The sequence below is a fragment of the Saccopteryx leptura genome, chromosome 4 (genome assembly GCF_036850995.1).
Source record: "Saccopteryx leptura isolate mSacLep1 chromosome 4, mSacLep1_pri_phased_curated, whole genome shotgun sequence".
NCBI classification, from domain to species: Eukaryota; Metazoa; Chordata; class Mammalia; order Chiroptera; family Emballonuridae; genus Saccopteryx; species Saccopteryx leptura.
In genome coordinates, this window is record NC_089506.1 from 159,278,162 (window position 1) to 159,301,608 (window position 23,447).

The 23,447-nt window shown below is 34.5% G+C and overlaps 1 protein-coding gene across 2 annotated transcripts in view; it reads right to left on the reverse strand.

Moving 5' to 3' along the window:
- Positions 1 to 266: 266 nt before the first annotated feature.
- The window catches only part of SLCO4C1 (solute carrier organic anion transporter family member 4C1), a 76,872-nt gene continuing 53,691 nt past the window's right edge, over positions 267 to 23,447 (reverse strand). Inside the window, exons 3-13 of one of the 2 annotated variants that reach the window (XM_066381908.1) lie at positions 23,186 to 23,368; positions 21,352 to 21,448; positions 19,873 to 19,994; positions 18,222 to 18,337; positions 16,214 to 16,358; positions 15,604 to 15,799; positions 8,950 to 9,103; positions 6,223 to 6,413; positions 4,077 to 4,141; positions 2,221 to 2,358; positions 267 to 385 (exon numbers count right to left, since the gene is read on the reverse strand). In XM_066381908.1, coding sequence (XP_066238005.1) covers positions 270 to 385; positions 2,221 to 2,358; positions 4,077 to 4,141; positions 6,223 to 6,413; positions 8,950 to 9,103; positions 15,604 to 15,799; positions 16,214 to 16,358; positions 18,222 to 18,337; positions 19,873 to 19,994; positions 21,352 to 21,448; positions 23,186 to 23,368 — 1,523 coding nt within the window. In that variant the 3' untranslated portion in view covers positions 267 to 269. Of the gene's footprint in view, positions 431 to 2,220; positions 2,359 to 4,076; positions 4,142 to 6,222; positions 6,414 to 8,949; positions 9,104 to 15,603; positions 15,800 to 16,213; positions 16,359 to 18,221; positions 18,338 to 19,872; positions 19,995 to 21,351; positions 21,449 to 23,185; positions 23,369 to 23,447 lie in introns of both variants that reach the window. The other variant, XM_066381907.1, reaches the window with a different exon arrangement.

Sequence of the window (23,447 nt, forward strand, 5' to 3'; positions counted from 1 at the left end):
TGTGTGTGTGTGTGTGTGTGTGTGTGTGTGTGTGTGTGTGTGTGTGTGTGTTGAGGCTTTTGGTGAGTTTTGAAGGCACAGGTCTGTTTCTTACATTAAAACAAAACAAATGAGAGTTCACTCATACTGTACATATATGGAAAACACATTTAATTATAAAATATCAATTTTTTAAATGTCCATGTTGGGTAGATGACGCTGCAGTGGCAATGTGCATTTTCACAAATACAGGCTGATTTTCCAGCTGTAACACAGTCTCTTTCCTTATTTCATCCTTCATTTCTCGCTTTGCTGAGGTCACATTCAATCGGAACAGCAGTCACAACTGCATTCGAATTTTGAAATGACACATCTGCATCTAATGGTGGTGGTTTATATAAAAAGACTGCAAGTCCATTAAAGAAAATGGTGACAGTTTTACAAGTAACACCTAAATATAAAAATAAAATTAATCATGCATTTGGGCCTTTAATTATTACAAAAAAATCAATCTCATTGAGAAATTCTTCAAAACTAGAAACTCGTTAAGTTAAAGAGAAGCATATAGAAGTATATAGTTCTATTTTTTAATCTTTAGGAAGATGGTATATTTCAATAAAAATTCTGTATATATTTCAATGAACTAGCTTGTATTTTCTTTCTAAACAATAAAAATATGCAATACTTATTTTATTCTTGGTTATAATTGTACATTCTTATGTGTCATAAAGAATTTAATAAAACCATGTTCCATTCTAATTTTATTAACATAATACCATATCTATAAAAAATTACAAGCAAAAAAATCAATGACAAAGGAAAACAGCTTAGCACATCCTTGAACCTAAAATGAAGCTGCAGAATTTTCATGTTCTTGATAGAAATAACTCTAAAAATAAAATAAAAAAGCTTTGGAGTTCTTAGAAGAAAGCCTCTATGCGAATATATCACATTCAATACTCAACCAAATTTACTTTTAAGTATGAACTAAAAATATCAAATATCAAGATTCACTTTACAAGCTTTGATTTATTTTCAAAGAACCGAGACTTTAAACTCAGTTATATGAGGAGAAACTAGTTCTGGCCAGAGCACAACATTTAAGCTCCAGTCAAATAAAATAAATAGCCTTACAATGTAACTGCTGCAGTGTAGCTATCTGTGTTGATCATTAATGCTTTACTCAAAGTGTGTATCTGAATAACAGCAATGCTCAATGACCTAAGTAGTTCTAGATTTATAGAAAGATTAATTACATAAGTGCTACTGTTATAATGTTTTTGAAAAATATAAAGGTATAAGGCTTTTAGGGGAAAATGCTCACATTTATAACAGTAGGAACAATTCATTATATATATATAATATATTATATATATATATCTTTTAATGAAAGAATACAAAAATAATTAAAATTTTAAACATAAAAAGACATTTAATTAAAATAGTTTTTTTGTAGGGAAAATTGGTAGAAAGATTACTTCTGCCTGTTCTAGTCAATACTTACTCTCCCATTTTTTATTTATGCATTTATTTCTTCAGTGACTATTGTGTTACTATCACCATAAATTCAGACAGCATGCTCTGGGTTTAAACAAATGTAAGAGCAATAAGCTATCTTGATACATGTGCCAAAATAACTGTGATCACAACTGCAATCAATATATATATATGATTTCTGTTTTATAATATTTTAGTTTCTTAGGTTGTTTTAATATTTTTATCTTACTTTTACAAACTAGATGCATTTCTCTGCTTCCTTAATCTTAATATTCATTTATTGCTTAACCAAGATTGTCAAAGGTAAAAAGGGTTAAACATCATGGCGAATCTTCTAAACTTTCAGAACATTTCTTGTAGCATGTTGTAGAACTCAAGGGCGCTTCCCTACCTCAGCTTTTGTGTGCTTTCCAGCACCTCTGTACCTAGATGAAATCCAGAGTCTTTTAGAATTCTCCTTCAGTTTTGTTAGACTACCCCAAAAATGTTTGACAAAAGTTGTCATAAGAAAATTATACATGTGATGTAATGAAAGCCAAAATGTTATTCTCTTTGTTTCAGACTGAGTCTTGCAGACAGCAGGTAAAGCCTTTTATCACCTGCTGATAGCTGATCTCTGCTTCAGGTCTGTAAAACAGCCTAACAGTACAGACTCAACCTTTCAAAACCAAAGTCAGTAACAATAAGAGGTTTTTTTTTTACTTCATTGATTTAATCGAGAGTTATCAAGAAGTCACTACTTACTTATGGCCACCAGCATACGAGACATCTTGATGTTATCATAAACCCAGCAAGCTCCTTTAATTCCACACTTGTTAATATCCCAGAGCATACATGTGCTGTCTATTGTGACACCAAAAACAATAGGTCCAGGTATTGAGCCTAGAAGAATTACGTGTGAATATACATGGGTAAAGATTACAGTTTATAGTTATAGATTTTTATGTCCATGACTATACATATATTTTATATAAATAAGAATAGACGTCAAATCTGTCCATTTGCAAATCAATTAGTTCATGTACAAATAATAGGGATATAAAAAAGGATAAAAGTCTAAAATAATTAAACATAATTATATATTTCTAATCAATTAAAAATTATTTTAATAAAAATCTCTGGCATATATTGCATTACCAATTAGTTTGGTTAAATATTTTAATTCACTGCTTTTCTAATTTAATAAATATATCTTTTAAATTAGTTATTATACTTCTAAAAAATCAAAATAAATTGATGCACAAAAAAGTGCTAAAAAGTGTATTATATATGTGTGTACATGTGAATATATATATACACATACTGACATGTATGTGTTTGCATGAGGCATATGTGTGCACACAAACATTAACATCCTTAGTACTGCTATCTCAATCAAATACAGCCTACCCTGTGTGAGATCAGAAAGCACAAAAGTTTTACATAATTAAGGAGCTTCCAATTACTACAAATCAAACACATGATTAGAAGTGGCATTGCTGAGATAAAAATTTCAGCTACATCTAGCCTATTCTTCCATGACCTGTGGCATGAATGAGTCAAAAGAGCACTGGACTGAATAAGGAGACATTTCTTACTCTCATTTTCATCATTAATTGTGGAAGTATGGGCAAATCCCTGAATCTCCCAGAGCCTTCATTTATTCATCTAAGAAATGAGAAAGTTGGTTCAGATGACCTGTAATGTTCCTACTTTTGGTTTTTGTTTTTAAAATGATCTCAATATTATGTGCATAATATTGTGTAAATAAGTATACACACATCATTATGTGTATAAAACAATGTTTGTCTTTCTTATTTTTCCTACATCCAGGACCTCATAAAGTTCTTTTTTTTAGTGAGGAGGAAAGGCAGAGGCAGACTGGAGCCAATTTTTTTTTTTTTAATGCCTGAAGCGGAGCCCATGGAGCCATCCTCAGAGGCGTGGGGCCAAATGGCTCCATCGAGCCATGGCTGCAGGAGGGGAGGAGAAGGGAGACATATATATAGAGAGAAAGAGAGGCAGGGTGGGGAGGAGGGGGGAGAAGCAAATGGGTGATTCTCCTTTGTGTCCTGGCTGGGAATCGAACCTGGGACATCCACACAACAGGCCAATGCTCTACCACTGAGCCAACTGGCCAGGGCCAGAACCTCATAAAATTCTAACTATTTTCTATTATTGATGTACCATAACCATTCCCCAAATGGAGGTAAATGCAGGAAGAAAAAAATATATAGTAGTTATAAATAAGATTTTATCATAATTTATGTTGGCAATATGTGTTACATAAATAAAAAAAATATGTCTCTCACGATGCCCTAATAGAAAGGCATTGATGATAATATAATTCAAATAAACATGATATACTCCTTAAGGTTATATTTGGAATAGAATTGGAAACAATAGTAAGCCAATCAGGTAAAAACTAAAGTCATTATTTTCGTATGTGATATACAAATAAAACTACATCTTAAATACTAGAAAACAGCTTTCTTCAATTATATAGTCTTCTACTACATTTAAATTAATTACTTTCTTGGCACATATCATAAATGAATAAATCAATAACACTAAAGAACAAAAATAAACAAGTTACTAATGAATTATGAAAAATGGCATACCTAGTAATCGAAGCATCATAAGCTGTACTCCTAATGCTAGAGACCGTTGTCTTTGGTTAACACACCTGGAGATAGATAGTAAACACACATGAGGCCAAAAACGGTTGGATGATACATTCACTCTTTGAGCAAATTTATTTTTACACCAGGGTGACATTTCTAGATTAAAGTAGATGTTATGCTTATGGAAGAAGCAAATAATTTATAACCACTTATATACAGTTTAAACTTTCTAGAATTGTAAAAGGAGAAAAATGTTTTCTGAACTAAAGTACTACAACTCATGCCAAAAAGTCAAATAACTTTCAACAACTATACTGAATACATATAATTTTAACAAATGTAAAGGAGAATGGATATTCACTAACAAAATCTATTTTTTACTACTGCTTAATTCACATGTCACATGTTTTCAGTTTCAAGCAAATAATTCTTATTTCTTACTAACTTGGAGACAGAAATCATATCTATGGGATAAGAGTACAAATTTGAGACAATATAAAACTTTGCTCAGGCTCAATCTGATTCAACAATACCTCCTTTAATAATGACTGTCAAGTCTGAATGAGATATCGAGCCAGGACAAGAGCGTTAGATGAGAGCTAAGAGATCAACTAGTCTTTATACACAATTTTGCAGTTGAAAGGTGACATATAACTTATTTCCAAATAAAGTTTTGAAAACATGTTTTTTATACTCTAAATAAATCGAATTTCCATGTATTATATCATTACTAGACTATTTAATGCATTTTAGACAGAGTCCATAATACTCTTCCATTCATCAAAAAGTATGTGAAAAGGTATCAAGGGACAAAAACTCAAAAGGAGAAAGCCAGTTTGTTAGGAGAACAAAACAGGCAGGCTGATGAGCTTATGGAAGGGCAGATAGAAAACATTTTCACAAAGTGCTGTAGAAGGAGGAAAAGCAACTAAAAGCACAGAACCCTGTGAAGAGCCAGGTGACCTCCAGCTACTTATCCATTAGCACTGTTTACAGGAAGGGTTAATATCACAGCACCTAACGTATGAGGCAGAACGCATGTCATTCTGATTCTGACATAGATGGAGTGCACTGGATTTCCATCATACTCAAATTCAATTGAACATATTTTCAGCTTACAACTGAAGCCTCATGGAAGATGTAGAAAACTTAACATCATGTATATAACAGGTGGGCAACATTAGGGCACTCTCACATACATGATCTCATTTAAACCTCATACATCTGGGGTTCAATGAGCTAGCTTTTTTTTTTTTTTTGTATTTTTCTGAAGCTGGAAACGGGGATAGACAGTCAGACAGACTCCCGCATGCGCCCGACCGGGATCCACCCGGCACGCCCACCATGGGGCGACGCTCTGCCCACCAGGGGGCGATGCTCTGCCCCTCCGGGGCATCGCTCTGTCGCGACCAGAGCCACTCTAGCGCCTGGGGCAGAGGCCAAGGAGCCATCCCCAGCGCCCGGGCCATCTTTGCTCCAATGGAGCCTCGCTGCGGGAGGGAAAGAGAGAGACAGAGAGAAAGGAGAGAGAGAGGGGTGGAGAAGCAGATGGGCGCTTCTCCTGTGTGCCCTGGCCGGGAATTGAACCCGAGACCTCTGCACGCCAGGCCGATGCTCTACCACTGAGCCAACTGGCCAGGGCAAGCTAGCTTTTTTAATAGCATGAAACTACCGCATTTCCCCCCATGTATAAGACATCCCTTGTATAAGATGCACCTTAATTTTGGGGCCCAAAATTTGAAAAAAAAATGTATTACATAAAGTTATTGAACTCAAGTTTTATTCATCATAAAATTTATATAACTCCTCATCACTGTCAAAACTCCCATCTGTTAGCTTGTCCTCATCTGTGTCTAATGATGAATCGCTGTCTTCAACAATGAGCACCAAAAAAAAAATGCAAAAAAGTGAGAAATGCAAGTAAAAAAAGCTACAACCACTGTGTAAGACGCACCCAGTTTTTAGACCCCAAACTTTTTCAGGAAAAAAGTGCATCTTATACATGGGAGAATACAGTAATGTAAGGCTGACCAGGTATTAGAACCAATGGGCAATATAAACCCCAAGTGAACCTCGGAGTCTACTTTCTTTTTCACTCAACATGTTGCCTTAGGGATGTCAAATTTCAAAATACAACACATACCTTAGAATGGACACAGTTATAGGAGTGCCTGCCATAAAGGTAAAAACAATGGCAGCAAAGAAAATGCCAAGAAATATGGGCAAATTTGTACATCGAGTTTCACATTTTCCAGCTTTAGCTTCAAAACCAAAACCTGCTGCAGGAGGTGTTGCTTCTGTTTTCATTTCTATACAGGAACAGTTGTAATATACCTAGAATATAAAATATAAAAATACCATAAGTGTTTACCTTAAAAACATATATTATCATTGTAAATTTAGGTGATCTCTAGACATGACTCTTACAGTCTTAATTCATACACAACAAATAATACTGAGAAAGAGTAATTAACCCTAAGAAATTAATCAAGGGAAAACAAGTGGCCATATTTATGAAGTACAGTCATCTGTATTTGACTTTTGTATCCATTACTTCAACTTGTAATCTATTATTTCTCAGAACTTATGAAACAAATTGACTTGAGATAATAATTACATCATTGTGCACATTCTAAACTGCTTTAAATTGATAATTCTTCAAAAAAAATCCTGCTTTCTTCTTTTCCATTATAAGACACACACACAAATAAAGCATACGTAGTGACGATCTCTCCTTTATAATAGTTTAAAAGAATAAACACTATAATTTAAACAAGTGTTTCAGTAAAATTAACTAACATATCACTAAAGTCCATGGGAAAAATGTTCATTTTAATGACATTTTTCCTATAATTTTTCTAAACTTTTTTGAATTGCTTTACTAAATTCAAACTGTCTCCCTCTTAAGATGACATATTTATGACAATAAAAAACTAGAAGTTATTACATTATGCAGAAGGTTGTTTTATGTATAAATAAAAAATTAGCTATTTAATATATATACACACATCTATATACCTATGTAAATTAAGAATATGAAATGTTAGAAGGCAACATGTCAAAAAAGTTACAAGTATACTTTTGTATGAAAAAATTCAGATATTTTAAATATTAGGCATAATTATTTTTAAAAGACTTTTTATATCTCAATTCCATCCTTAATATAAATCTTTTTATATATTTAAGGCCTCAATGAAGTCAGAGCAGAGGTAGAGAAGTCAAGGAAGTGGTGCCTTTATGGTTCTCAAGTCAGAGATCTTTGTTGGGGTGCTAAAGGTATTCTATGCCCACTGGTACTGACTCAGAACACTCAAACATAAAGAAGACACCCCCAAAATGGACTATTTTATACTCAGCAATCAGATATATCAAATAATGATGAATGATATAATGTAGTCTTTAACATTTTCATTAGAAAAAAGAAAACAGTTTTTTGAGGGGTTTTTTGACTTGATGAAACTTTACAACTCTCTTACATGAAAAAGTATATATCTGCTTAAATACAGTTGCTGGTAGTCGGCATTTGTTTTTGTACTTTGAGTCACTGGTATGAAATACAAAACTAATATTTCTGTGAACAAATGTGTATAGATATTTATTACATTATTATCAATGCATTTGCCTATCTAAAATATTCTATAAAGAAAAATATCCTGAAAAAAAGGAGTTGTTACATGGAATATATGGACATAAAAAATCAAGGACAAATAGAATATTTGGAAGTCAAAATAACCTGCTTTTCCTAAACAACCCCTAATGTTTAAAATGGCAATTATAGTACCAGTAAAGAAAAATATAAATACCAAATTAATCATATCAAATAACAAATACCATTTCAAGTATGTTCTGAGTATTAGATTTTTATTACTATTTATTTATTTATTTTTCACTAGTCTATATTTCAAATATTCATGATTGTGCTGTTCTGTCACCTTATTTATTGTGTTTCCTTACATCATAGTACATAATTCCCTCGATCTTTTATACAGTATTAGTAATAGGAACATTATTTTTTCCCAAACTCTTAAATTTAGCTAGATGAAATATTTAGATTGTAAATGTAGTACCATAAAATTATATTGGATTTTCTTAGAAGTATTTAACTCTATTAAAAAAAAAAACTAGGTAAACTGATATTTATTCTAATCAAGAATTAAAAACAAATTTGTGTTTGAGAATGAGTTAATGTTTTGGATATTTTTAAATTAATCTGTGATGCATCAGATAAAAACAATAAATATTAGCGATGTTTCTACTATATACATTGTAGTTAGTAAGAATAGAAAAGTTCCCTGACTTCAAGAAAGTATACAGTTGAGAAAAATATAAAGCAATGGCAAACGGTAATTAGTATTTCACTGCTATAGTAGAAGTAATATTACAAAGATGTGTGTAACGTCCATGTTAAGTTTTCACAATAGTTGCATCTGAGGTTTATTTATTTATTTATTTATTTTGTATTTTTCTGAAGTTGGAAACAGGGAGGCAGTCAGACAGACTCCCGCATGCGCCCGACCGGGATCCACCCGGCACGCCCAAAGAAGACTTTTTCTGTTGAGTGGTCAGATTTATTTTATCTTTGCTTTTGTTTTTCTTTTAATGTAAGAACACTTCACATGAGCTCTACCCTCTCAGTAAATCCGAAGTGTATAATACACAATTGTTGGCTATACGTACAATGCTGTCCAGCAGATCTCTGAAGCTCACTCACCCTACATGGCTGACACTCACGCACGGCTTTTGAACAGAGAAAGTGGGGCAGGAAGGAGAGCCTGGGCATTGTGTAGCTCCATTAGAGGGATCGAGGAAGTTATCCACAAATACACAAACACATTGTCTCGTTAAGGTAAAGCAAGCAGACACAAGTTACCTCTGGCTGTCTTTTTGAAACAGAATTTTTACAGCCTGCAAAGCAGGGAGAAAAGTATTGGACTCCATCTCTGCCACAGACAGGATAATAATGTGATCGCATGCAGTTACAATCGGCATTACAGGGAGTGGTCAAGTTTCCCAGGTCTCCTGTCCTGTCAATAAGAAATTAAAGAGAGGCAAATTATCTGTAACATTAAATGAACAATTCAGAATCATTGTTATAGCTTTCCATTTAAGTCATTTATTCAATCACTCAGCATACATTTAATTAATAAAAGAAAAAAACAAATAAAATGCCCACCTTTTCACATAGAGCTTAACTTCTTGTGGAAGAGAGAAGCGGTAAAAACAATAGTTATATAATATGTTGTCAGTGATAAGAAAAATAAGCAGAGTAAGCGAAAATAGTTTCTCATCTGATACCAGAAAATTCTTTTTCTGTGAGGGGAATGGCGATTCTGAGATTTGTAGAATATTTAGCAACATCTCTGACTTCTACCCACCAGATACCAGCAACATTCCCTTAGTTGTGACAACCAAAATGTCCCCAGATACTGCCAAATTTCCCAGAAGTGCAGGGAAAAATTTAAACCCAGAAGGGTGAATAAAATCAAATCATGGTGTTCAACGTATTCATTTTATCAGTAGGAAAACTGAGGTCCAGAGAAATTAACTTAGTACTTTTCTTTCTTTTCCCAATGAAATACTCCTGATTTCTAGGCTCAGTGTTGTTCCTTGATGTCTCTTAATAAGGGGAAACACCTTTAATAATATAAGGGTTTCCCTAAACAAAGAAACTTCTCTAATCCCTTATTTATTGACTGATTCAGCCAATATATATTGAGCAAGTGCTGGGCCCTATGCTAGTTCCTGGGAATACAAAGCTGAGTAAGATATTCACTGTCCTCAAAGATTTCAATCTAGGACTACAACTGGACACATAATTACACACAATCTGGTGAGAGTGACTATAAGTACATATATGAAAAGGGTCTTTTAGAAGCACTGGGGTATGACACTTAAAACAAGCCAAATTTAGATAAGAGGGTCTTCAGGGCTACTGCCTGAGATGAGTCTTAAAGGATAAGTAGGATCTGGGTAAATGGGAAAGGTGAAGGAAACTTCAGAGAAGCTGGTAAAAGGCAGATATCTTCCTAAACAGAAAAAATCTGAATGATGTCTGAGGCACAGAGTGGTAAGAGTGATGAAGACGAGTCAAGGACCAGATTATTGAGGGCCTGATGGGCCTTGTTAAAAACAATGAGTTTTAACCTATTGTGAAAAGATAATCAAAGTATTTTTAGACTGGAAGGTGACATTGTCAAAAGCACATTTTAAAGAAATAATCCTAGGGGTTATAACGGAGTACAAATTTTAAGGAAGGTGACCAGTTACAATACCCCAGACAGTAGGTTATGATAATGTACAGAAGAACTAAAATAGAACACTTGGTTAAAGCAAACCAATTTGAGAAATATTTTGGATGTAGAATTAGTAAAATGTTGTGTCTGATGGACTCCTGGTGTCCAACTTGACATTCTGGTAGAGAAGAATTAGTTTGGGGGCAAGATGTACGGTTTTATACATATTGAGATTAAAAGCCTCTAATTTGATGAAGAAATCTGGCTTGGCACTAGACCTCTTAATGCCTACTTGCATATAAATGAGAATGGTGAGATCAACTATATAGAGTGTAGTGTGAGAGGAATACACGGGTCTTTGGATGTCTGTTTATTTCATGATTACATAGTGAGCTCCAATTATGTGCTAGACCCAAAGTGGTGAAAATATAGCCAAAAGAAATAAAAAGGTAGAGATAGATAGAGAAAAGGGGGAAGAGAAAAGAAGACAGAAGGGAAGGTGGGAAGGATAAAAATCTACAACCATAAAACTGAACTTTCTTGCACTGGGGGTCAAAAACGGTAAATGAGTGATTTAAGTATTACAAGATAATTATTATTTGGGAAGTGATGATATTTAAGGAGTAGGTTGAGAACAAGGATTTCAAAAAAGAAACTGATTAAAGGATAGAAAACAAACTGGAAATAGTGGGGAGTTTGAAGAAAGGATGGTCAAAGAGTAAATTTTAAATAATTTGTCAATCTACCTACAGTCTCTTCTGCTTCAAAAGTATCCCACAGGCTGCTGCTAAAGTTCTTTAGCAAGCATGATTTTATTCAGAAAAACAAACATAACAATCAGTCTCTACCAACAACTGGTTTAAATACAGATACAGAAAAAAAGGGGAATACAGAAAAACTATCCTTGAAACTCTAGAACTAGCTTCTGCACAATAATTTTTAAATTTAAATTATCCAATGTATAATTCTCATATTATTGATAAATGATTACTGAGAACAGAAATGCTTAAGACACTATGATGCAAACTATAGTAGAAACAAAAATATATAACATATATACTTTATTATCAAGGGTTGGGCACTTCAACCTACACACAGTGTGTCCGTAAAGTCATGGTGCACTTTTGACCGGTCACAGGAAAGGAACGAAAGACGATAGAAATGTGAAATCTGCACCAAATAAAAGGAAAACCCTCCCAGTTTCTGTAGGATGATGTGGCAGCATGTGCGCATGCGCAGATGATGATGTAACACCGTGTATATAGAGGAGCAACCCACGGCCATGCCAGTTGAGATGTGGATGGTACAGAGGAAAGATCAGTGTGTTCTGTGGCTCGTTAAATTCTAATCCATGACCAAAGTGCAACGTGAATATCGGTGCATTTATAACAAAGCACCACCACATAGGAATAACATTACTCAGTGGGATAAGCAGTTGAAGGAAACCGGCAATTTAGGGGAGAAACCCCATTCTGATAGGTCATCAGTCAGTGACAAGTCTGTAGAGGCTATACGGGATAGCTACCTAAGGAGCCCTAAAAAATTTGTGGTGAACTCACATTGAACTGCACTGAATTGGTATGAAACTGGGAGAGTTTTCCTTTTATTTGGTGCAGATTTCACATTTCTATCGTCTTTTGTTGCTTTCCTGTGACCGGTCAAAAGTGCACCATGACTTTACGGACACACTGTATATATTTTACTTCATGAGGTAAATGTGAAACTATTAGAAAAACAGCAAATGCTTTAAGTTCACTAAATTGCCTTAATATATTATTTTTTAAATACATAAAATGTTTTGAATTTCAAAAATTTGGAATATTTAAAAATATATATATTGTATAAACATACACATGTATATATGAGAAACATGCTTATCACAAATAGAATTTGAATGTTAATTTCTTATTTAAATCCAAACTATTATTCTATAATTATGCTCCAATAATAAGCATAGGTTGCCTGACCAGGCGGTGGCGCAGTGGATAAAGCATCGGACTGGGATGCAGAGGGCTCATCTGGTTTGAGCAAAAGCTCACCAGCTTGAACCCAAGGTCACTGGCTCGAGCAAGGGGTTACTAGGTCTGCTGAAGGCCTGCATTCAAGGCACATATGAGAAAGCAATCAATGAACAGCTAAGGTGTCGCAACACGCAACGAAAAAATAATGATTGATGCTTCTCATCTCTCCGTTCCTGTCTGTCTGTCCTTGTCTTTCCCTCTCTCTGACTGTCTCTGAAAATAATAATAATAATAATAAGCAAAGATTTTCCTACACCTATTGCAACAGCTTGACAGATATGCCTCTTTAAGGTACTAGTTCAGATAAGCAATGGTTTTGTTTGTTTGTTTGTTTTTCAGATAAGCAATGTTAAGTCCAGCTATGGGCCAGATAGAGAAACAACTTTATGTACTTATTATGGTATTTCATATTTTATGAGGTTCTAAGAGTAAAGTAAAATATAAATCACCACTACAAACACTGAATTACCAAAAGAGACCCAAGGATCCTACAGACTGTCAAGGTAATATAAAAACAATGAGAAATGTTTATAATTAATAGATTTCTAGAAGTATACTTAGATAATCGCCTTTCAATTGAATTTAGTGTTCTGCCCATATTGAACATTCAATAATGAATTTATTGAAATATTATGAATATTGCCTGATCTGTGGTGGTGCAGTGGATAAAGTGTTGACCTGGAATGCTGAGGTCATGGGTTCGAAACCTTGGGCTTTCCTGATCAAGGCACATAAGGGAGTTGATGCTTCCTGCTCTTCCCCCTTCTAACTCTCTCTTTTCCTCTCTCTCTCCCCTCTCCAAAATAAATAAAGTCTTTAAAAATGTTTTTTAACATTATAAATTTAAAAATGTCCCCTGAAATAATTAGTCCTATTGATCATAGACTTTTTGGATATACTGTTAAATAGGGCTTTAAATGAATTTATTTAAAAGCCTAATTCATTCATTTACAGCTGCAAGAGCTCTTTTTAACCCACCTGTGCTTACATGGCAAAGGGCAAAGACTTGCTGCACCACTCAACTAGAAACCCGGCTTCTTCACAACTTCCTCTTCTTCCTCTCACTCACAAATAAGTGGTATATTTTTTGAATTTCTTAGTCTGTCCTTATACATGTTTCTTGGATGAAACTAATTTGACTAAGCTATCCATGATATGAACACTTCAAAATGCATGTTACAGAGCTAAAATTAAGATTTTGGGGCACAGAGAAAACAACGATCTGACAATGTCACATCTCTGTGACATCAATATTGATATCTATATATATGTGCATGTATACATGTCTATGCTCACTTTCATTATTTTCCATCACTAAGAATGTGTATATACATTAAGCACTATCTCTACACCCCAGCTCTTGACATCTCTTGATGACCAACCCCACATGTACCTCAAATGACACTATCTCACTTGCCTTCCCTTTGATTAGACCTGGGGTCAGGAACCTTTTTGGCTGAGAGAGCCATAAATGCCACATATTTTAAAATGTAATTCCGTGAGAGCCATATAATGACCTGTGTATGTTACGCATTATCCAATAAAAATTTGGTGTTGTCCCGGAAGACAGCTGTGATTGGCTCCAGCCACCCACAACCATGAACATGAGCGGTAGGAAATGAATGGATTGTAATACATGAGAATGTTTTATATTTTTAACGTTATTATTTTTTTTATTAAAGATTTGTCTGCGAGCCAGATGCAGCCATCAAAAGAGTCACATCTGGCTCGCAAGCCATAGGTTCCCGACCCCTGGATTAGACCAAGGACAGTGCATCTGGTAGTAACTCTTGTTTAAGGTAGAAAGTACCAAAGGGACTCACATCTATATTTCTCATCTGTCAAAGTGATAAATTAGTGTTAAACTATCCAGAATTTTCTGTTCTTCTAAAAGGAACATAGAATAAAAGTGGTTTCTTGGCATATGTTTGGGTGAAATTTATAAGTGAGAAAGTCAGGTCTGCCCAAATTACGTCTAGTTATTTTTTGATATTTTCAAATCTTTTTCTAAGATTTCCAGACACATGAACTAAGTCCATTCCAAGAAGTCCCTAATCCTAGCCTTCCACTTACTAGCATATATTGGCTTACCCTATTCCCTCTACCTTTCCCTCTTCTAAAATCTCTACCTCTCAAAACTCTTCGCATCCTTAAAGGATACTTATCCCCATTTTTCTATAATGCCATGAAGCCTTTCCTGAATCCAATCAAACAAAACTAAAAAGCTTTTTTTGAATTCCATAGCCCTTTGTATCTATCCCTCATTACTTAATGCATTGCTCATTCACAACTCTTTCCCCATCTCTTCTGCTATACTGAAAACGCCTTCAGAGTATGCATTTTTGCCATAAAATTCTAAGAGGAAGCAGTCAACAGCTGCTGAATAAAAGTAATGGAGCTGAATTAAACTTGGCTTTAGAAAGAGAAAGCTCAGCATCTCATTAATGTAAAAGAAGGACAGGTATGAACAGCAACTTAACAGGTCATAATAACTGTTAATGGCAAACTTTTCCCAAGCATATTTTACTTAGGTTACCTGAATGCTATGTTATACAAAATTAAAGAGTCCTTGACCTGGTGTCCCATCTCCCTCCACAGCCTCAAACATATGTAATGAAACAAAGCAACACTGACTACTATCAAATATACTGCCATGAGATGTCCTCCTGCCTGGACCTCTATTCATTGCTTAAAATTTCAGAGCAAAACAAAGAAGGCAAATAATGATCAAACAGTCAAGCCAGTTATAGGTAGCAACATGTTTACAGATCAGAAAGATAAGAAGTCACTTATTTCTCTACAGCAAACATGAACTTCTAAAGTAGATACCACAATGATCAGTATCATCTAGACTAGCTTCATTTTAATTTTCCTCCTACCACATTTTCAATCCACCTAATACAAGAATTTCAACATAGGGAGGCATCTCCATTTTTTAAAATTTAGATCAATAGCAACATATAATGTGAAATTTTTCCAAGATTTGAATCCCTTCAGGGAAGGGATTCTGCTATGTTAAATCTCTGTAGCCCTGAGCATAGTGCTCAGTATAGAACAGTTGCTTCTTAACTGCTTTCTGAATAAATACCCAACTTTTAATAAAATGTCAGTTATTTAAACTAAAAAACAGAGTACCTATTCTTACATAGGAAAATGTCTCTCATTTAAAAAAAAGAAAAAAGCTAATCTCACCATTTTATCATATACTTGGAAATACATGCATAGTTTATAACTCTGATATTAATATCAAAATCACTGAAATATACTCACCCATTATATAATTCAGACACACCAGCAAATGGCTCATTTTCACAGCTGGCATAAACAAATACAAAACTCAGAACAAGTGCAATTAAAGATGTAAGCAAAGCAAACTTCATTGTGTTCTTACACGTCATTTTGAATTTTGAAATGAGAACACCACCTAAAATCTGACCAAGAGCTGCTCCAGGAATTATAACTGCCCCTAATGAGAAAGAAGACATACTGAGAAAACATACAAATATACTCAGTAACTCATACCAACAATTGAAAAACATAAAAAACAAGCAGCAAATTAATTTTAACATATGAACGTACTCATGATTTAGACACATATGAATAAATGATTTAGTAGTTATATTAAAAGATTAACAAAATTAATGTTTTGAATATTAAGATTATATATATATTCTAGTTAGCTACATAGCTATATAGCCTCTGTATTTCTCAAGTTCATACAAAAGATTGTTAATGTCAGAAAATCAGAAGCTTTTATCAAAATTAATATAAAGTTTAAATTTCAAGGACTTGGCTAACCAAAATTAATTGCTATTCTTTAAACATTTAATATGGTACAGTAAAGTTATTAGATTACATTAGAACAAAGACAATGTTTTACCTCCAAGGGTAGCTGCAAAACTGGATGACAATCCAAATTGATTTTCTATAAATTTAGGTAAAAATGTAGCAAATCCAGTAGTAACTAAGGCTTCTGAAGAAGTTGATATAACTAAACACATAAAGACAGTATTCCTCACCAAATTCTAAAGAAAAAAATACAGTTCATCATATGAATAACTGTGATTATACTATAAAACACAGCATCAGAATGGCAAATTTTTAAAAAACACTATATAAGTATCCATAAAATTTCAGCTTTTCTTCCAGCATAAAAGTATAAATATGAAATAAATAATTTATGTAGAGAATGCTAAGAAAATTATTCTTTGAAGGATGTAGAGGACTGAGAAATGGCCTTTGTCACATGCAAAGGGCCAGAAAAAGGAGGTAAGAACCCACATGGAAAGTTTTCCTTCCCCAGTATCACTGTAACTGTCCACACAATGCATCTGCCCCCGATTGACATTTTTATTGTGTCTTGAATTCATATGTCCAGTAAAGGAAGAACTTGAACGTGAGCAGCAAATTAAGAATGGTCTTTAAGGATCAAACTTGTAGTGTTGTTCCATGCGTAAAGGACTCAGTAGTTGAAAACTTCAGACAGGCAGAGTTAAGTATTTTTAAAAAGGTGTCCAAGTTGCTAGACTTCTCAGAATGTTATTAATCTATCAGAAGGGAGTATAAGATTCACTATTTCAATATATTTAAACATAAAGTGAAAACCAAAGTATAGTTCTGGAATATTAAATGCAAAATTATTCATAAAACCAACCACAACACACAAACACAAGAGTCACAAAAGGATAACATAAAAGGTTTAGAAATCATACATAGATGATCTAAAAAAATTAATTAATTTCAAACCTCAAAAAGGTAAAATTATAAACTCCTTTATATGTGAAATCTTTATAATGCTAAATAGAAAAAACGCTTTTTTGCTGCGTTCAACAAAATAGACCTTAACACTTTTGTTTCTGTAACTTCAAATACAAATCAAGTAACCACTAACAGCCATTTTTTTCACAAGGAAAAGATATTGGTTTGGCACTCTCAAACATATACAGGGTGCCCGTAAAGTCATGATGCACTTTTCACCGGTCACAGGAAAGCAACAAAAGACGATAGAAATGTGAAATCTGCACTAAATAAAAGGAAAACTCTCCCGGTTTCATACCTATTCAGTGCAGTTCGATGGGGGCTCATGCACAGATTTTTTAGGGCTCCTTAGGTAGCTATCCCGTATAGCCTCTACGGACTCGTCCCTGACTGATGGCCTACCAGAATGGGGTTTCTCCACCAAACTGCCGCTTTCCTTCAACTGCTTATCCCCCTGAGTAATGTTATTCCTATGTGTTGGTGCTTCGTTATAAAAGCGCCGATATTCACGTTGCACTTTGGTCACGGATTCGAATTTAGCGAGCCACAGAACACACTGAACTTTCCTCTGTACCATCCACATCTCCACTGGCATGGCTGTGGGCTGCTCCGCTGTATACACAGTGTTACGTCATCGTCTGCGCATGCGCACATGCTGCCATATCATCCTACCGAAACTGGGAGGGTTATCCTTTTATTTGGTGTAGATTTCACATTTCTATCATCTTTTGTTACTTTCCTGTGACTGGTCAAAAGTGCACCGTGACTTTACGGACACACTGTATTTACAACCCAGTGATAACTGATCCATCCATTATATAAACCGAATGGCCTGGGATGATGGCCTACAGTGCTAATGAGGGACCTCTGAATATTGACATTGCCAATTAGATAACTCATGTTCTTTCAACCATTCTACTCTGCACTAGTCTTTATGTATTCAAAGTGCAGGAAAATTAAATATGAAGAGTTGTTTATATGAGCTAGCATAATAAAAAATAAACATTGTGGAAATATTTGTTTGTATACATATGTGTGTGTTTATGTATATATGTAATGTATACATGTAATGTATACATGTATCTACATATTTATGTGTGAAGGAGGATGTATGTGAACAGTTATTTTACCTTTAAAGAAGCTGGAAAATCTTTAAAACTTTTTCCAAAATTCTCATCTGTGTGTTGTAAAGGACCATCACTCTGATGAGTCTGGGAAGTTTTTCCATCTTGAATTTTTGCTGTACCTAAAAAAATAGTGAATGGACTTGCTCTATCACTTCATTTGTCATTTTTTAAAATGCTAACTTTTTAACTGACACACATTTCTACAAGCATATACATTCTGTAACATAAGAAGATAGTTCCTCTCTTTTTCAACCAAACTATATAAATATTCAGTCTGTAATTTGGTTGTCCTAAAATCTAATATCATTACCATCAGCTAAGGAAGTTCCAACTGGTCTAAAACTTAAGATGAAATGGTTTTATTCCCATCACATATTTATTCTCTTTATTTAAATCCCTCTTAAATATTTTTTCTTCCATTCAAATGCTTCTCTTTCTCATCCTTTATACATTAAAGAAAGTATGTCTGAGGCTTTTTCCCCTTTACTCTCTTTAATTCTAACATACCTGGAAGATGAAACAATATTTACTATCTATTACCAAGTCCCTTTGATTTTTAATACTGTCTCTGTGAATAAATCTGAGAAAAAAAGTCAATATATGGAATCATAAGTAGGGTGGTCCAGAAGAAGAAGAAAAAAATCAATGATTCCTCCTACTTCTACTCTGTCAACTTTTGCCCATTTCCACTGGTGGTCATCTATACTATTTCATATAATAGGAATAATTAAATGACTTGAGCCTAGAGAAAAATACTTATGATTACACATAAGCAAAATCTCAGAGAAAGAAATGGATAATCCTTTCTATTAACCTACCGTATTTTCTTTTGGACAGACTGTCTAATACTGAAATATACTGAAAATGAGTATACTAAAGCATGACTTTGGTGACAACTGAAAAACAAAAGCATCTGTACTTTCAACAACAAATAATTAGCATTAATGATTTAAGGCAGATTGTCTCTTGATTTAATGACTAAATACAAATTAATAGTTTAAAGATATTATATCTGGCCCTCGCTGGTTGGTTCAGCAATAGAGTGTTGACCTGGCATGTGGAAGTCCTGGGTTTGATTCCTGGTCAGGGCACACAGGAGAAGCAACCATCTGCTTCTCCACCCCTCCCCCTCCCTCTTCCTCTCTCCTTCTTTCCCTCCCACAGCCTTGGCTCAACTGGTTTGAGCGCATATATGCTCCAGGTCCTGAGGATAGCTCAGTGAAGACACGGCTTCAGGAGCTAAAAATAGCTCGGTTGTGAGCATGGCCCTAGATGAGAAGAGCTTTGTCCCAGAAAGGGTTGCCCAGTAGATACAGGTCAGGGCACATGTGGGAGTCTTATATCCCTGCCTCTCATTTAAATTAAAATATATATATATTGTATCTTATATATATATATATTTATATATATTATACATAAAGGAGGATTCCAGATAACACATAAGAAACAAATTTAGCAAGTATGTAGTAAGGAAGTAAATATGTATAGTTTTAGTGATTATTTACTGAAAATAAAAGGAAACCATCAATATTAAGATTGCCACCCAATATTTCCTACAATAATTTTATAGGGTTCTCACCAGTCATATAGAAAGCAACACTTGGTATAGGCTAGCAATGAAAAAAAAAAAACTCCCTGGTTTTAAAATTTTTACCTGGTAAATGTTTTGGAAAGCAAGAAAAAGGCATTATCAAAGACCACGCAAAGAGCCAAGCCAAAAGAAATCCAATCCACCATGCCCCCAGCCACCGCGGATCATCCTCGGTGATATCGGTGCTATATAACAGAAAAACAAAAGGTCAATGTCAACTCTATCTTGTTCATTAAAATTCAATTTTGATAATTATATACTTTATAATTGATGTGCATTTATAGAGGAATATTGTTATAATATCAGACAACAGATAGCAGGCATAAGTGACAGCTATAAGAAATAATGGTTTGCAATGTGTTTCAGAATGACAAATAAAACATAAAAGTTTCAAATAGTTAACAGTAGATATAAGTATGTTGAGTACTTGAAAGCATACATAGAATTTCTAGACACTCTTTATCCAATGTTGGCTGGATTCTCCTTTTCTACTGTAGTAAATACCCCTCATAGCACAGCACTGATCTCTGTTAAAACTTATACACTGTGCTTCAATTATGGCATTCATTTAAATATAACAGTCTTCTTAGAGTGATTTATTAAGTTTTTTATAATGATTTTCATACTTTCTATCAATAGGCTCTTTCCCAAAACATCCCCCTGACACAAACTGATGTAATTCTCCACTGAAATTAAAATGTCCTTTTTTAAAATACAGCTCTCTGCTTCAAGGTCCTCTCTAACACTTCTTTAGATATTCTCTAAAGAGAATGACCCTAGGACGAACAGCTCAAAGGACAACTCATATACCCATGATTACATATTCACTGCTCACAGTCATACAAAGGATTGTGTTACCATCCCCAGTGGTAAAATGAGAAAATATGGGCTCAAAAGACACTAACTTTTCAACTCAGGAAAATGAAGAGGTAGCTCAGTAGTTATGAGGGGGACTGTGTGGTCAAAAAGATCTATTTTGATTCGTGCCTTGGCCACTTACCTAGCTGTATGTTATCAACTATCTTATATACTTATTATGAGGATTAAATATAAATGGTATGTAAAATAAGGCAAAATACAAAACCTACATTGTTTAGAACATAGTATGGGATAAATAAACATTAGCTATTATTATCCTCCATTGCTAGTTATTAAAACCACACAATTGTGATCTCTAAGACATCGTAAAACTCTTCAAGATAAGCTATCTACCTCTAGCTAAACCTACTAAAAGCATAACTAATTTTGATTCAGTTCTTTTTTTGAATAATACATGGGGTCTTACACACGTATTTGGAAAAATTTCATCAAGTGACTATTAAACATCCTTATTTGTAAATAAAGGTTTTATACTAAGAGATGGTATGGCATTAACTCATAAAGAAATGCAACCAAAATATTATATAAAAACCATGTGTTGCAGTTTCGTTTTCTGAAAAAAATCCTCATTCCATACTGAAGAAATATTGTGAAAATGTTCTATGACGTTAACATTATTATAGTGAAATAAATTTAAAGAAAAGAAAATAGATACTGCCTTGCCTTTGTCCCAAACCAACATCAATGTACATGGTTAACAGCTGTCCTCCCAACACATAGCCAACAGCAGGGCCTAATATTGACATAGAATAGCCAATTCCTAGAAGAAGAAAGACATGGAAAATGGTTATCTGTACAATTTTGCTGTGAATGTCCAACAACAATGAAGAAACACAAATCTTTTACTGTAGAAAAATCAAAATAATTTGACTTAAATGGAAAGTACACAAATTTTCACTAAGAGTTTTTCATTTGCATCGTATCTCTTGTAAAATCCAGGAGCTTAAAATATATAATTTAATGTAATAATAATAATTGCAATAAGTCCAATAATTATAAATCCATAGAGGGTTATATTATTAACTGATGGCAGGTGTAGTACATTGACTACTACCCTTATGGACGGTGACAGCAATTACTGTTTACAATTCGTATGGAAAACAATGTAAAATAATGAGCCTTTTCCACTCTGGGCACATTCTAAAAGCATTCTTTATTTTGTACTACAGCAACTGATAAAAATCTGCATCTGGTCATTTGTTTCTTAAAAGTAAGCAATTAATTTAAACATCTGCTTTTAGTGAATCTCCCATTTTTACTTGCAGCAAATTAAACTGATCATATTTCTTAAGGTAGTTAAATATTCACCATATATAACCTTTTAATTTTCCCAGATTAAGCCCTCACCGAACTCTGAATCTGTGGGTACCCTGGTTTTGGGCTTTCCAGCCTGCAGGACTCTAAGAAATATATTTCTGTTGTTTATAAGCCGACCAGACTATGGTATTCTATTATTGCAGTCCTAATGGACTAAAACAGTTCCCTATCTTACAATAATAAATTGGTAAAGTAAAAACTCATGTACAAATAAATTACACATTAATTGGCTGTACGGCCATGAATAGATTCTAGTGAGCTCTACCTTGCAGGAACATCAGAGAATGAATTTAGAGAAGTTTATGCTACCAAAAATTAGATCACAAAGGAAGAAAAATCAAGTCATATATCAAAAGGGTTAATCTGACATGGAAAACTCCATATAGGCCCTGGCCGGTTGGCTCAGTGGTAGAGCGTCGGCCTGGCGTGCAGGAGTACCGGGTTCGATTCCCGGCCAGGGCACATAAGAGAAGCGCCCATCTGCTTCTCCACCCCTCCCCCTCTCCTTCCTCTCTATCTCTTTCTTCCCTTCCCGCAGCCAAGGCTCCATTGGAGCAAAGATGGCCCAGGCGCTGAGGATGACTCTATGGCCTCTGCCTCAGGTGCTAGAATGGCTCTGATTGCAACAGAGCAACGCCCCAGATGGGCAGAGCATCGCCCCCTGGTGGGCATGCCGGGTGGATCCCGGTTGGGCGCATGCGGGAATCTGTCTGACTGCCTCCCCGTTTCCAACTTCAGAAAAATTTAAAAAAATAAAATAAAAATAAAAAAACAACTCCATACAGTTTCTGGAGTTTCCTTTGTGGTTTCTTTTGTAGACTTTAATTAATAGGGTGTAGTAAGTCACATAGAATAGGCAGAGCTCAATCTCCACAGGCTGTGTAAATAAGCCTGGAATTCAAGCAATCTGAAGAGTCTACTGCTTGGTTGGCACTTCCAGGAAGGCTGGCTTGCCCAGAACAAAAAAACAGAATCCCACAAAATTCATAACTGCAGTCAACTGAAGGACATGCCAGTAAATAATACAAAAAACAAAAAAATTAATATTACATGTTATCTCATGGAAGCACCTATGAAATTACAACTAACTTCTTAAATAAGCACATGTTATGCTTTACTTACAAATTAAAGAAATAAGATGAAATAATACTGAGACATTTATATTATAAAGCAAACTTACCTATATAAAGAGAAGATTTGTGTGTGGGCACAGAATCATCGATGAAGGCTGTTCCCAGGGTATAGAGAGGAGTTCCTCCCATGCCCAGCAATAGTTGTCCCAAGATGAAGACATACAGGTAGTTGGAAAGTGAAGAACTTGAAGAGGTACAACTGGTTCTATTCCTTGCTATTACGCAAGTATCTATAGAGGAAAAGAAATAATAAAATGGTGAATATAAAGAAATTCAGCTAATAATTTAAATATTTATCTTTAAAAATTA